This window comes from Pieris napi, chromosome 5, assembly GCF_905475465.1.
Source record: "Pieris napi chromosome 5, ilPieNapi1.2, whole genome shotgun sequence".
NCBI lineage: Eukaryota > Metazoa > Arthropoda > Insecta > Lepidoptera > Pieridae > Pieris > Pieris napi.
In genome coordinates this window covers 10,087,266-10,104,600 of record NC_062238.1, presented here as the reverse complement: position 1 = coordinate 10,104,600, position 17,335 = coordinate 10,087,266, and the positions used below count along the sequence as shown (strand labels likewise).

Genomic DNA, 17,335 nt, shown 5'->3' with positions numbered 1-17,335 from the left:
AAATAGGACAAAGGTAATTCAAACGGTCAGCTATATGATCCGAAGCCGTCGTCTCAGGTTGCGTATAATCGGCTTCGACGGCCGCAGAAGACCCAATTAATATTGCTCATTAAGAAACCACCAAAGCTTTGTTTAAAAACTAATGTACTAATTTATACGGTGGTAATAAAAAAAGTGCGTGCGTACAAAGTACACATGTCAGAAGTGAAACTTCTTTGGCAAACTAATTTTTAACTCTAGTTCATATTTACAAATCTAAAACTTTAAATTTCCGACACTTAGAAGGAGGGACGAAAAACGAAGATATGTTAGGAATTTAATTGTCATTAAAATATTAAGTGACAAAAATTAAGAAAAAAAAATATTGGTTGTTTGTAAAGTAGGTTTACGATCGAGATGTTTACGTGATAACGTCTTATTGGTGATATAAGTTTTTGGGAAGTAAGGAATTAATGAAGATAACAATTTTTTCAAATTTTAAATTACATCTATCGTTTTATTCACACTTTTGATGATAAATTTCGGGTGTAAAATGACAAGTTTACTTATTCGACTATGATATACATTTTTCTTCATACATTCACGGAATGACTGGCAGCGCTCGAGATGAGACGGGAGATCGGTCCGTCTCTCTCTCGTTATACCTGCGATCGCGCTCGTGAGGTTTTGGTGTGACACAAGTTTCTGAACATGTCACCCGACTAAAACGATTTTAAAGACGTTATCACGTCAAAAAAAATATTTCTTCGATAATAAATAAAATACATTTCAAAAATTCTCTTTACGAAATTTTAATTTTTAAATAGAATTTCTGTAATTCCTTCTCATTCTCTCTCAATTGGTCTCAATCACTCTCTCCCTTTTATAAAAACGCTGCACATCTTCGTGACGTTTTTTAAAAAATTTACCCTCATGCGCCTAAAGAAGTATCTATCTATACTTCAAAAATTTAATCCAAAAATAATAAATATTCTTAATATGTACTAATAAACCTAAAATCTAAATTGTCTTAGCCTCAGATTAGATCCGTTTCTTCGATTATGATTATTATTATTTAATAGACCATATTTATTTAATTAAATTCGAAACATTTTTATGAAACCTATTCTTAAGAATCTTTCTACTACTACTCGTTCGGTTGTTTAAGAATTCACTCGAACATCTCCCAGAAGTAGGAGGGTCGAGCGGATTAGGGAATAGATTATAAAAGAGGTTGTGACACATGCGCACAGGCAATTCCTTTGTTCAAGTTTGAAGTTATACAGTTTATGTAAAGTCAGTAATGTTTAAAGAACTTTATTTCTCATTACAAAAATTATTTTTTATTTACATGAGAAATTTAATATTAAGTATATACGAACGAGATACACGTCGCCATCAGCTAGCCCAATTTTAGCCCAGTAAAGTGGATTATAGTGAATCAATCGTTGGAGTGTTTAATTTCGTACCCTAAGAACTAGATCAACTAGCCCATACACATCATATTAATTTTTGGGTTTTTGACGTGCCGCAGAAAGTGCTAATTGCGCACATAGAAAGAAAATCTCATCTCCTTAAGAATGAGAGTACGCTCAAGCCACTAGGCCAACTCTGCTCTCAAATGCAAATTATAGTCTTAGTGCATGGAAATAGAACCGATAATCCGTCTCGAAGGACCAAATGTTCGCTCACTTATGGTTCAATTTTCAATATCTACCACAATAATATTAAATTTAAAAATAAACACGTCTTGTCTTTTCACTTCATTTATTGCAACTCAATGACTAAAGAATTGTGTTTGGCATAAATAAAACACTTTTCCCATATTCCACATAATTACCTAACTATGAGGAACCAGCTGCCCACTGAAGTATTTCTGAACCATTTCAACTTAGGGATTTATTATTTTTATTTTAAGATATCAGAGGGTAACAATTCTTAAAAGGCCGGCAACGCACTTTCCAACACTAACTTAGTTATCATTCAAACTTCTTTGGTCAATCACAGATTAATTTTACTTCCCAACAATTTCATATAACTAATTCTAAAGCTGTGAGTTACTTTCAACACGACATCAATTTACATTCATCAAAACAATCAATTTACATTCGACAACAAACGAATTAACAAACAAATATGGTGGCGCGGGGCATATTCCGTTCAACCAATCAGCGCGCGATGTGCGATCCGTTTTACAATTTGACGGTCTCACTTCGATAGATTACAATCTACCGAATAATAAAACGTTAAATTGTAAGCAGTACGTTGAGTTCTCAATCTTTCGACAGTTCATAATCTCGCGAGATACATTTAAACATTACCTTAGTTTAAGCTCTTCACTAGTGTTGTAGAAAATAAAGTCAACATATTATTAGCCATAATTATAAATATGGACTCTCTTTTTTGAACTTTATTTTAGGAAAAAATAATCGCTAATCTATTTCCTTGTCAAAAGTATTAATAATATCCGTGAATTATTTTTAACGCGTATTTTTTCAATATAGTACTAAGATAATGGTGCTACATTAACAGAAATTAAGGTATGTGTATGATGTTTAAGTTTAAACTTCATTTGCGTATGACATAATATCTATGTATTAAACATATAATATATAAGATATTATGTTTAACTGGTATGGAAATATTTCTAACACGTGTAAATTATCATGTTTACTATCAAAACATTCGCATAACTCTTAAGACCTGTGATAGTTACAAAGTGTTAGGAGTGAGATATATATACATATTTATATTATACTATTAGTTAGAAGCAGTGTTGGCCTCGTGGCTTTAGCGTGCGACCCTCATCCCTGATGTCGTAGGTTCGATCCCCGGCTGTGGACCAATGATATTTCTATGTGTGCATTTCACATTCGCTCGAACGGTGACGGAAAACGTCGTGAGGAAAACCTTCGACCCAAAAAGTCGACGGCGTGCGTCAGGCACAGTAGGCTGATCACCTTCTTGCCTATTAGATTAACAAATGATCATGAAAAAGATACAGAAATCCGAGGCCCAGACCTATAAAAGTTGTTTTGCCACTGATTTATTTATTACTTAGAAACTGATTTCTATTTAGACTTAAAAGTATATTTTGTTGCTATTGCCCGGAACAGGAGACAATCGTAAAACATAGACAACAGATAGACTCGTAAATTTTACTCGCATTTCAGTGGTACGTTGTCAGTTAGCAGAAAGGCGAAAAAAAAAACTTATTTATATTTTATTTTATATCAATATATTCTCTCTCTGGGTATATCTGAGTATAGTGGTTTGCTGTAGGATCTGGCGTGGATGATGCCGATTTTTGACCCGCCCTTCTTTTATTACGGTGTATAATTTCGAGGGTGACAAGTCTATATTTATAAATTAAATAGCATGCTGCTCTTTAAAATCTGTTGTGTAGTACTAATTCAGTCCGAATAATTTTGCACATTCTATATGTTTAATTATTTAAGGACTGATAGTGAACTATACTGGAAGCATAACATTTTAATACGTGGGTAACACTGAAAGTGTTTAGAATTGGTCAGTTAGAAACATAGCTTATGAAAACTTTTTTGAATTTCAATTTTAGAACTCTTTGGTAACCTAATGTAGTATATTGCATTCATTTGTCATTTGTTTTTGTGAATTGGCGGCAAATCTAAAACTCTTGTTACACGTGACAATGAACCTGTGTGTGTGGTTCACACGGCATGAACTTTAACGTATTCGGTTTGCAGTGGCACATAATATAGCTCTGTCTCGTGCACACGGCACGATGTTCACACGTTTTTTATCGCATAGCAACCGAACAAGCGTTTAGTAGGTTCCTGAGCGTCTTTCGGAGAGGTTGAGCGTATTGTTTATTTCAAAATGGCGGACGACTCTTCAATAGATAGTGAAAAAATAATTTCTTTAGTGGAACAAAAGCCTGTTTTATGGGATAAAACTCTGGAACTCTATAAAAATCGCGTCTCCACTCGAGCTGCTTGGAAGGAAATTATGATAGTTATTGATCCGACTTTTGAGAAAAAGGAAGAAAAAACAAGACAAGCCTTCGATATGTATACAATATACATACATACGTACCTTTTATTATTAGTATGTAATAATAAAACATGTTTTACTGAACTCTATTAATGTTTTACTTAGTTATCCATCGTTTAAGAAAAAATACTGACTAAAAGTAGATCTGACGCTTTTCGCTTGAGCGTTTCAAACTGACGCACATTGAAGATTTTCAAATAGTAGAGGATTTGCCACTTCTTCAAAATTGTGTCACGCATCGCACGCCTGTCTTAATCATGATCGCGCACGTAATTGTGTAATACTATGCATGCTTTTACGATTTCTATCATTAGACTTGGTGAAACATCAATAGTCTTATGTAGGATTCTCCATTTTCCTGCTAAGATACCAAAAGCACACTTCAGATATCTTCTTGCCCTGCTAAGGCGGTAATTGAAGATTTTTTCACGTAAACCTAAATGTGCTCCTCCAAAAGGACGTAGTAAATTATTATGTAGAGCAAACCTCATCGCCAGCAAATACATAAGGCATACTATCTCCTCCTTCTAATAATGGTCTTGATTTGGGTATATTCAGCGAACCATCTTTTTTTTCTATAAGATGGTGTTTTTTTATTTTTGATTTGATTTGATATGGTTGTCACACTGTTTACCGTATGATCCTATGTCAACATAATATATAATAGTCAGAATCAACCACTGCAAGTAGCACAATGAAAAAGTAATACTTATAATTAAAGTACATGGATCCACTATGAGCAGGCTTTAAAAAATTTATGTGTTTCCCGTCAATGGCACCTAGACAATGAGGGAAATTCGTCTTTCTTTCAAAACCTTCTACTATTTTCATCCATTCATTTTCTGAACAAAGCGTTTGAAGATATTCTTCCTGAAGAAGATTCCACAGTGTCCAGCAAACATTACAGATGATCCCACTTATAGTACATACTCCAACTTTATATGCATAGTGTAAATCTTTCATAGAACATCCTGATGCTAAATACCTGAAAGAGAAAACACCCATAATTATGTTAAGTATTCACCAGGGTGAGACAGAGAGCCAAAGTGACCGTGACATGACGTGACAAAAAAAATAGCGATAAGTTGATTGTATAATCGGTAAGTTATTTTAACACGTACCTATTATATATATTATCAACGTCAAGTCACAAACGTCTTGGCACTTTGTGCTCGCCCTGAAGTATTTCAGTATAACTTACCATGTTTGTCTTTTACAGTGAAACTGATTATTCAGAGGTGGACTCATATAAGAGATAATTATAATCGATCATATAAAAAAATACAAGAACGTAAGAAGTCAGGAAGTGGCGCTAAAACGGCAAAGCCTTATGTTTATAGTAAACAACTATCCTTTCTGCAGAAGGTAATAGAACCTAAAGAGACAATAAGCAATGTTACGAGCAAAAATAAATACACTGAATCTAAAAACCAGAAAAACAATTCTGAAGGAAATGATACATCGGAAGCAAATTCTATACAGACACAAGTAAATATGCCCAGAATGAGCCCAATACCAAAAAGTATACCTACCTAAAAGACCTATGAAAAATGCAGTTAATCCTTTAGATGCAAAGATGATGAAATTTATGGATTCTTATTCAAATAATGAACCTAATACAATAAATAGACATCTTTCATTCTTTAATGGGATAATACCATCACTAGACAAGTTCGACGATGACGAAGTCCTAGAATTCCAAATGGGAGTGCTGCAATTATTGAAGAATATTAAAATCAGTCGTAATCGTAACAATAACTAAATAAATTATTGATTAATTATTATTAATTATTTCGTTTATACGTTCAAACGAATACTCAACGGACTTGTCAAGCAAATCGAATGAACTTTAACGTATTCGGTTTAAAGTGGCACATAATATAGCTCTGTCTCGTTCTCGCTCACTGTGAAAACTGTGGAAAGACTGCTATTTTACACGAATGAAAATCTACCGTGTGAACACCCGGGTGAAATTACCTTAAAAAAAGTCGGTTGTCTGTAAAGCTGGTTTACTGACCATAGTTGAACGTGACAACGTCTCGAATCGCTCACTCAAGTAGGAGAGAGACAGATGTCGATCGCTGAAGAGCGCGGAGTCCGATTGTGCCTCTCTGTCGCTTCGCGCTCTCGCTTGCACTTCAAGCCTTAAATGGAACGCCTCAAAGCGAGGTAACGCCGCATGAGTCATGTTTTTTCGTGCGTGCAGCCGGCTCCATCGAATTATAAGACGTTGTCACGTCAAAAACGAATACAAAGAAAACGTGCAGGACAATGCCTTGTGAACCCAGTCTAATGCTTGAAAATTTTCGGTCAATGATTTATTATGACTTTCGTTGTGGGCTTACTCAACAACAAAGCTATGATAGCCTGCGATTTTGATGAAGTCTTGATGAAGCCCCATCTCGTGCCACTATTTACAATTGGTTTAACGAGTTTAAGCGTGGACGCAGCAATCTCAATGATGATCCGCGTGAAGTACGTCCTTTAACAGCGACTACTGAAGATAACAGCAGTGCTGTGCGACGCTTGATAGAGGAAGATAAGAGAGTGACCTATCAGCAGATACGGGCAAGCCTAGGCATTGGTATGAGTCAAGTCCAAAAAATATTACACAAACATTAAGGCGTCAGGAAGCTTTGTACCAGATGGATTCCCCTTACTTTAACCGACGACCAGAAACACCTTCGCATGGACTGGTGTCGCCAAATGTTAGATAAGTTCAACGGCGGTGACTCAAATTCTGTATTAGACATCGTCACAGGTGATGAAAGCTGGATATATCCCAACGCAACTGCTACGAACCCAAAACTAACGATACAATTCGAGGTATTTGCTTTACGAGCCCTGAAGATGCGGCGAAAACGGACGAAAATGGCATAGTAGAGAACAACAGAACGAACTAACGAAGAATGGGCCCACTGCTTTTCTCCGGGGTTCCATCGAATGCGACGATGTGTAGAGAGGAACGGAGATTACTTCGAAAAACAATTAAAGTATTGGCAACTTTCTACATTAAGCCGTTTTTCATTTTCAAAAATAATTCAGTGTTACCTAGTTATTATTTTACGAGAATAATTATTAAAATATGGTTAATGATTATAGAATTAAGAAACAATAATTTTATTATTTTCTGTAACATTAGAGCTGAATATTTTTGGTACATTTTTTATATATTTTATAATTAAAGAAAACTACTTCAATTGGACACTATTTAATATCTCGTCATTATAAACCCTTTATTCTCCTTTAATATAATTATAAACTTAGATTCATGGGCATAGTCTTATTCTCCGAGGGACTTTGGATGATATTGAATAAAGATTTCTCGTGTCTCTTCTTTGATTTTGAGAACATCGTTGGAGGACGGACTGGACAGCTTGTCTTTGTGCTCCTGAAGTTTGTCTTTGCTACCATGCTTGTGTTTATGGTTGTGCTTATGTTTATTCTTCTCTTTTTCTCTTTTCTTCTCTTTTCCTTTTTAGCCTGAAAAAAATGTGTAAGTCCATATAATAAGACATAAGGATAAGGTAAGGGTAAAGTTTATAGAAAACCTTTGTCTGTATGATGAAAGTACCGTTAAGGAAGTTTGATTCAAAGGGTCTGCTCTGAGTCAATGCTTCTAAAATTTACATGAACAATTTCACCGTCCAGGAACAGTCCTGGTTTGGAAGTGCAATCATGATGAAGTTACCGCGAGGCCAGGTGTCAAGATAATTCGGCGGCATCTGAAACTAAAAAGTATCTTAAGTAAGAACATTTAATACAAGGAACAAGGAAATTAAATATAAAAAAGTGTACCTAATTTTAAAAGGTTCCTCAATTATAGTACAACTATGGTCGTATTTTACACAAACAATTCAAAAACAAAACAACATTTATACTTATCAAATTTAAGAAAATACACATCGAGTTGTAATTGCTGTCAACATGACAACATGTTCCTACTAAATATTTTATGTGATTATTATACTAAAAATTCTTTATAGTTTCTTTAACCAACCATATCATTATAATAGTCCTTATACAAAAATTACTACTGTATTCGTATTTGATCATTAATTTTCGTCTAATGCTCATGCAAGTGACATTTCCAATAATTGTCACATCATTATTTTACATAACTTTGATTTCAGAATATTTTCAGACTGTCGGTGATATTTTAGGAGAAAAGACAGCATTGCGTTACTTTTTTTGTCATGAAGAGTCAGATTTTACTAATATATTGTGTAGTGGCATGCTATGGAGATTTGGAGCTATTACTTAATGCAAATGATAATATTTCGAATAAACCAGATGACTGCGTGAATGATTTAATCAGCAACGATTGTGGATCTCAAGTAAGCATTGTCCTATCACCTAGCAACATTAAATACATTCCAATTACCAGTAATTGTGTTACGTATGTTGTAAGATCTTTCGACCACAACGAATGGTTCCTAACAACAAATATTTATATCATTTATCTAAAAAGTCTGGACTTGTCTGATTGGAAGTTAAAATATGATGAAATGTGGAATCCACGAGCGAAGTTCATCATTGTCATATCACATAAAGTCACAGAATTGATTTTAAAAAAGGTTTTTGATAAATTGCTACAATTAAATTTATTTAACGTATTTGTAATACTTAATGAAAATCATACGCAAGTAATATTTACATATTATCCACTGAAAAAGGGTAATTGTGGGAATAAGTACGATAAAATAGTCAAACTAACATCTTGCAATGATTTAGAAAACACTGTACCGACAAATTTCGAAGACTGTACAGTAAATGTGTTAATTAAAGATCATAGATCATCTTCAGATGAGTATTTAACGTCATTCGATCAATACGTTTTAAATATAATGGCAAAGAAAATTAAGATCAAGTTGAAATACCGTTTTCTTAATACACAAATTGGGGGAACGCTTCTTCCGAATTATACAATGACAGGAACGATGAAATATTTACAGAATAAAGAGGGTGATATGGTAATCGGTGGATATTTACTGAATGCCAAACGTACTATAATTTGCGACGCTATTTATGTTCAAAATTACATTATGGTCAAGTCATTATTACCGTGTAAAAATCAACATTTATGGAAAATAGCATTAACTGCATTTAAATCTGATTCTTGGTTAATTATATTAAATTCGTATATTTTTGTAGTTTTAGCCATAAGTCTAATAAGTCATATTTTTGGTTTAAGAATTAATCAGATTCGATTGGAACTGTTGGATTATTTTTTTGGACACGGCGGTAATACTTACTTCAGAATAAAAAGACTAAGATTCATTTTGACCATTTGGGTTTGGTACACCTTTTTAATTACAAGCTTTTATAGTAGTTCTTTATACAGTTTGCTTACTACTATATCACACCGGCTTATGGATTCCCCAAATGTATCAGCTATAGCGAATATGGGACTCAATCCGTGTATACCGGATAATTTGAGAGATAAATATATAATCAATTATAATTTGTCATTTCCTGGAGAGATAACTGATCGTTGCTTCACAATAGAAAATGTTTTAGAAACAATGATGACGCAGGACGACTACTTCACTCTAATAACTGAATATGATTATTATTTGTATTATCAAAACAAATCTAGAGACAGTGATAAAATTTTACATCCATGGACATTTTCTCCCTCTTTGGTTTACGTACAATATGCAAGCAAAGGATTTTATCTACGAGATGTATTTCAAAGAAAAGTGAGCCGCTTTTTTGAGTGTGGGCTGTTACAACACTATTTCTATTTACATTTTGCTAATATAACAGGAAGACAAATAACAGTTCACCTATCTACAGGCAGACTTTATACAGTCTTAAAATTGGCTGATGTTCGTGTAGCTTTCTGTATCCTTATTATGGGCTATATTATTTCATTTCTGACATTTGCAGTTGAAATTAATAAATATTTTTTTAGAATCTAGGCTAGTTTTCTGTTAATTTGTATAAAAAACGGGTCTAAGGCACTTTAGTGGGTTTTTTTAGAGTTTACGTCACTTACGCTATTTAGTAAAGATTTAATCATGCCAAAGATCTAAAAAAAAGGGTGCGTGTACGCGCGTAAGAAGTTATACTTCTTTGGCATTATTAAAAATAGTTTTTATTGCAAGCAAATAATTAATTACAATTAAATAGTCAAAAACTGGAAAAGGAGTCATTTTAGTCAATAAAGTTCAGTTTACATTTGAAAAATTAAATAAATAAATATTTATTATTATTGTAACATAAAGTCAGTATTATTCGAATTTTGTTTTTAAATTATGTCCAATGCCGTAGCATCTTCCGTGGGCAACTTCATTCTGTTAATTTTGTGTAACGGTGCGCGCATCGTAAAATTTCACTCTCATCAATTTTTCATAACGCGCCAAAAGAAGTATAACTTCAAAAATTTTCACTGTCCTATATTTTCTGAAATTAGTTATTAAATCGATTAAGCAAAATTTTTGCTCCATATACACTAGGGTAATAATCCACTGTAATTATACTTACTTGAATATTGTTTCAAAAAGTCTGTGACTGAAATTCCTTGTCACATTTTCATAATTCTCGGATTCTGAAACATTTAGGCACAATATCTATATTCATTGTCTTACAATACTACATAGTAAAATATGTTAAAGATTATTTACATAACTGGACATATCAAGCAGTCGTGTCATGGAGAGACATAATGCGAAATGTTGAGTTATGTAAATAAACATTGTTAATTACAATTTCAATTAGTGTTTTTAAAAGTAAATCAATATAAACGCGAATTTATTAAATTATTTACACCAGTTTACGTTTCGACTTTGTTACAGTCTGTCTATAAGAGAAACGGTGACTAATATAAATTCGCGATTATATTCGTTAATAATTTAAATAACGATTTGAAAGCACTGTGGTTAAATTATAGCATAACTAACTTTAAGGAGAATGCTGTTCAAATAATTTTGTCCTACTGAATAAATGCTTTGAAAAAAATAATTGTATTATTATTTGACCTGCTTGTCTTTAAAAAATAAGATTTAGGAATTTAAATAATGACACATAAAATGTATACTCAGGATATAGGATTGTGGTGCCATTGGATTTTTATTATCACAAAAAACATAACTTAATATATAACATATAGTTAAAATAGCAAATAAACGTTTATGTTTAAATAACGGAAATAACCATAGATTTTATTTATTTATTTACACTTTGTTACCTTATACAAAAACATACATATAAAAAAGCAGGTTACATAAGTTATTAGGCAACGGGCGGCCTCATCGCTAACAAGCGATTTCTTCCAGGCAAACCTAATATGGTGACCCAAAAAAGTCACACACCGTTGACTCAGTCAGGCACAGAAGGCTGATAATCTTTTTTTCTGAAGGGAATTCATTTCGCACAGACTGTGGGACTCAATTTCTTGCCCCCAACGCGTGATTCACTGACAATTTCTCGCTCGATCATACAACGGTGCTTCCTCACATGCAAATTTCTGCATCTATAGCACACATTGCTACGGTCCAGTGGATAAACAAGCGTACTAATCAGCGTTGAATCAAGCTTGCCGGTTTCCTCACGGTGTTTTCCTTCACCAAACGTGCGAATGTTAAATTGGTACACAAGGCCGTCTTAAACTAGGCTGGGGCCATTGGGGACACAAGAATTTGGGGCCCTTTTGAAAAGTAAAAAAAGCTAATTGTAATAAAAAAATTACTAAGTATGACCATTTAGGTCATCAAATACAGTATGATATATTATGTCATTAATGATATTAGAACGCTGCTGGTTTTTTGGTTACGATTACGATAATGGTTTCTTTCGAGATTTCTATTGAGTCTTCTATTATATCCTTATTAATTAGTACAGTAGAAATAGGCGCAGTTATCGATATAATGGCGTAGTATATGCCTTGTAAATATCTTCTGATAACTTTTTTGATTACTGATTTGTGAAAAAAGTGTATGTGCCCGACAAAAATGTTTTGAGAATAAATGTGGGAGAGAGATAGTCGGTCATTCGGGGCCCCCTGAGAATGAGGGCCCTGGGCACGGGCCCCGTGTGCCCTTATGGTGAAGACGGTATTGAATGGGACATAGAAAACAACTCCATTGGTGAACAGCCCCGATTCGAACTCAGCGATAGCCGTCGCGTTCTCAACCGAACACTGTAAGTACTTTGATTGTTTGATTGATGATTGAATTGATTGATGACCACCCAGAAACAACACAGAACAATATTATAGATTGACATTGACTCTTGAGTATATTGCAGCAAAATGACTCCCATTACAATTGAATAAAAAGAGCACGGAAATACAATTAGTTATTAGTCTTAGCTTTCTATTTTTCTTTATACAGTACTAGCCGTTTCCCGCCCGCTTTGTTGGGCGAATTAAAATAGGAAATAAATAAAATTTTATGTTTCATTATTATTATTTTTTCATATTTTTATTATTCTTCTTTTTAACTTTCCGCTAAGAAAATTGAAAATTTTCGAAAATCGAGTTTTTAATAGATGTTGACGTTTTGAGGTTCTAGGAAGCCTCCCCGAATGTTTCCGCGGTGAAGTCTCGTATGTATAAATTTTCATAAAAGTTAAACAGCAAAAAAAATGAATGAACGTTGGAATTTAAAAATAAATAGCCATAAATATCGCATCCAATGGCAGTAGTTTCATGTCGATACGATCAGTGGTTTAGGCGTGAAGGAGCCTCAAACGAAGACCATTTTTCTTATATATATATATAGATTTAACAATTGTTAAGTTACAAATTCCTTAAACCGTTAAGTAAGAGCGGAGTACCCTGATGTACAGGTCTCCCTAGTCTTAGTTCAGGGACTCCAATATCTGCTTAAACAATGTAACTTGTTATTGAATTTTGAAATTTAAAAAAAAAATACAAATATTATCGACTGATTGACGTCATAGTTCAATCAATTAAATCAAAAAAACTGGTGCACGAATTATTTTAATTATATCATTTACACTTTTGGCAGTTAAGTTTCAAAGACTGCCGCGCCATTTGATATTTAAATCGAATCATTATAGCTAATATTTTGTTCCTATCACTAAACATTATTAAAATATACAACACGTTAAACAGAACTATTTTTAAATATTGCCGCGAAAAATCAAGGTGAACAATTTTTCTTTAAATCGATATAACATTGGATAGTTTTAAAAACTGGTGCACGAATTATTTTAATTATATCATTTACACACTTTTGGCAGTTAAGTTTCAAAGACTGCCGCGCCATTTGATATTTAAATCGATTCATCGCTTACACATAGCTAAATATTTTGTTCCTATCACTAAACATTATTAAAATATACAACACGTTAAACAGAACTATTTTTAAATATTGCCGCGAATTTACGAAAAAATGGTAAAATCAAGGTAAACAATTTTTCTTTAAATCGATATAACGTAGGATAGATTTAAAAACAAAGTAAAAATAATCAATTTTATAAAAAATAGACATACCAGACTACCACCGACGACTGCAATGTAGAAAATGGAGGTACCTACTCTCCATTTTCTTCAAGAGATGTTTATTGTATCTCGTAATTCACTACTTATAATTCAAGCGATCCTCGTATAATACCAATTTATACATAATATACGATAAATACGACAAGTTTGAAGCATTAACGTATTCATAAGACCCGTTAACCGTTAATTGTACTTTACCTTTTTTGCGCGGTGCTTGAATCATATCGTATTTTTATAAACTTCATGAATGCTTGCAAGAATTAATAAATAAATAATAAAGTGTTAAATGTTAAAATCCGTAAGCGTTTTCGTATGTTTAGCATAATATTTAAAGATCTTTCTCATTCTTCTTCTCCTTTTAGTGCCTCTCCATTACTGGAGGTTGGCCGTCAGTATCTTGAAGCGTGTCTTGTCCTGTGCCAGATGCGGCAACTCTTCCGCAGTTGCAATACCTGTCCATTCTCTAACGTTGCAAAGCCATGATTTCTTCCTCCTACCAACACGCCGTTTACCCATTATAATTAATTTAAGAAGGTGGTAGCGGTCATGGCGCAACACGTGGCCCAGGTACGCAACTTTCCGTTGTTTTTCATTACCAAAATTATATTTTTATTAAATGAGAATAGGATAAAAAATATTGTTTTAATTGAAACTTAAATTAAAGTTGTTAATTTAATTAAGTTATATGTAGATAACAAACTATTTTGTATTATCTCAGTTCCATAAGTCCATCTTAGGAATTAGTGATATTTACAATTAGACAATTGAATTATTTTGAATTTTTTTTTTTTTTTGACGTGATAACGTCTTTAAAATCGTTTTAGTCGGGTAACATGTTCAGAAACTTGTGTCACACCAAAACCTCACGAGCGCGATCGCAGGTATAACGAGAGAGAGACGGACCGATCTCCCGTCTCATCTCGAGCGCTGCCAGTCATTCCGTGAATGTATGAAGAAAAATGTATATCATAGTCGAATAAGTAAACTTGTCATTTTACACCCGAAATTTATCATCAAAAGTGTGAATAAAACGATAGATGTAATTTAAAATTTGAAAAAATTGTTATCTTCATTAATTCCTTACTTCCCAAAAACTTATATCACCAATAAGACGTTATAACGTAAACATCTCGATCGTAAACCTACTTTACAAACAACCAATATTTTTTTTTAATAGAACGGGGGGCAAACGGGCAGGAGGCTCACCTGATGTTAAGTGATACCGCCGCCCATGGACACTCTTAATGCCAGAGTGCTCGCGAGTGCGTCGCCGGCCTTTTAAGAAATGGTACGCTCTTTTCTTGAAGGACCCTAAGTCGAATTGGTTCGGAAATACTTCAGTGGGCAGCTAGTTCCACATAGTGGTGGTGCGCGGCAAAAACTGCCTTGAAAAACGCTCAGTTGTGGAACGGCGGACGTCGAGGTGATACGGGTGGAATTTCGTATTCTGTCTCGACGTCCGATGATGAAACTCAGCTGCAGGTATTAATCCGAACAACTCCTCTGAACACTCTCCATGGTAAATGCGGTAGAAGATGCAGAGAGACCCCACATCTCTACGTAACGCCAAAGGATCAAGCCGCTCGGAGAGGAATTGGTCGTCGACGATTCGAACCGCTCTGCGTTGTATACGGTCAATACAATATTACTTAACAACGCGTGCATAAAATGCAATACAAAGATATTTTATCAACAGAATACCTACAATGATGACTACGAATATTGTATTTAATGTTTATAAATATAAAGCTTTTCCTTTTATTATGTCACTATTATAATAGAAATGTGTAACTAGAATTAAATTTTAATGTGACTGGAAACTAATAAATGAATTAAATTACTTTGTTAAAGTAATTACTATTGCCTTTAACCTTGCTGATATTTGAACTATGATAACTATCGTGGAGTTATTACTACCTACGCGTTACTTTGTAGCACGAGTGAAAATTATGCCCTGTACCTAATTATAAAGCAAGAAGTACTATAATTATTAATATAGAAGTAAAGCGTCTGTTTAATTGATATTTAAGAAAATCAGGTTGACTTTGTTTCGGTAGAGACCGCACCCCGGAGCGTGTTATATGCCTTAGGGAGCGTTCAAGTATTACGTAACGAATTGGGGGGGGGGGACTTTCGTAAAACGTTACGATACGGGGATTGAATTACGCGTTATTGTTAATATTATTTTCGACTTTCCAGTATTTTACACCACATAATTGAAACCTTTAGGTATAAAGAGTCACTAGGTGGTCATGAAACGTTTTACTATACTTGGGTACAGAAAAACGTTACGGCGCGTAAAGGGGGGGGGGAGGTCAATAATCTTCAAAAATTGCGTGACGTAATACTCTAGTACTAGTAGAAATAATTTATTGTAATTCGACATTTGCCTTTGATTATCAAAAAAACAGTATTTACAATTTTCTTGAGGCCATAACCTCAGTTGTTTAAGAACTAATACTGTAACTATACTGGAAAGGTAACATTAGAATATACTTTTAATATAAGTTTTAATTTACGAGAATTACTAATTACTGAATTATATTTAGAATATTAATGTTATTATTTTCTATCTAATATATAAAATTCTCGTGTCACAATGATCGTTCCCATACTCCTCCGAAACGGCTAAACCGATTCTTATGAAATTTTTGAAGTTATACTTCTTTAGGCGCGTTATGAAAAATTTATGAGCGTGAAATTTTACGATGCGTGCGCACCGTGACACAAAATTAACAGAATGAAGTTGCCAACGGAAGATTTTAAAAACAACATTCGAATAATAATAGAATTTATGTTACACTTAATGAGAATAATAATAAATATTTATTTAATTTTTCAAATGTAAACTGAACTTTTTTGACTATAATGACTCCTTTTCCAGTCTTTGATGATTTAATTGTAATTAATTATGTGCATGCAATCAAAAACTATTTTTAATAATGCCAAAGTATAACTTCTTACGCTCGTACATAAATACACGCACCCTTTTTTTATTTATTCAGTAAGTCTGAGAATCGGCTACTATCTTTCAAACCTCTAAGTGGTAAGGGGTGTCCACCCCAAAATTTATTTTTTTGGATAAAATTTTTATTTTTATGATACAGCATACAAAAATATATACAACCCTTAATTGTCACCCCTCTACGATCAACCCCTACTTTTTATTATAGTAGATAGTTATTTGTATTGATCAAAAAAAAATGTTTCTTAGAAATTTGGCAAAACAACATTTGGCGGGTCAGCTAGTTTTCCATAAGGTAGACGCAAAATATTTTTTGTAAATATAATTTTTTAATTAACTAGTAGACTCGGCCAAGCGTTGCTGTGGCTAAGATTTTTGTTATATTACATAGTAGTAAACTATTCAAGGGAAACGGTAGGAGAACACCAATCCACCATGCTTTTTTGTTGGTTATGCCATTAATTTGTAGCTAATATGTGAAACTATTGTAATTATTTTGATAAGGATCAATACCTAGGTACGAATAAAGAGCCTTTTCTAGAGGTGGTATTTTTATAAAAAAAAAATAATAAAAGGATGCTTATTGTGACGTAACTATAAAAGATAAAGACATGCTGTCGCGACATTTTTTATAGCTAGTGATGTGTCCTGAAAAATTGTAACACATGTTTATTTTTTTACACCTTAGGTTAGATTATTCAAGTTTTTGTAAGCATCCCTATTTTTTTTCAAAATGAAACATAGCCTATGTCACTCGGGAATAGTGTAGCTTGCCAACGGTGAAAGAATTTTTGAAATCAGTCCAGTAGTTTCAGAGCCTATTCATTTCAAACAAACAAAAAATCAAACCTTTCCTCTTTATAATATTAGTATAGAAGAAAACAACA

The 17,335-nt window shown here is 33.5% G+C and overlaps 1 protein-coding gene and 1 pseudogene across 1 annotated transcript; both read left to right on the top strand.

Moving 5' to 3' along the window:
* The first annotated feature begins 3,420 nt into the window (after positions 1–3,420).
* Positions 3,421–6,088, top strand: LOC125049692 (annotated as a pseudogene).
* A 1,637-nt stretch (positions 6,089–7,725) lies between these two features.
* Positions 7,726–10,067, top strand: LOC125049690. The gene has a single exon (XM_047649112.1). It carries the CDS (start codon positions 8,208–8,210, stop codon positions 9,933–9,935), a length of 1,728 nt encoding a protein of 575 aa, XP_047505068.1. The 5' UTR covers positions 7,726–8,207; the 3' UTR covers positions 9,936–10,067.
* The last annotated feature ends 7,268 nt before the right edge of the window (positions 10,068–17,335 follow it).

Excerpts from the sequence above, each read along its gene's own strand:
- LOC125049690 (XM_047649112.1), top strand. The coding sequence starts at position 8,208 with ATGAAGAGTCAGATTTTACTAATATATTGTGTAGTGGCATGCTATGGA.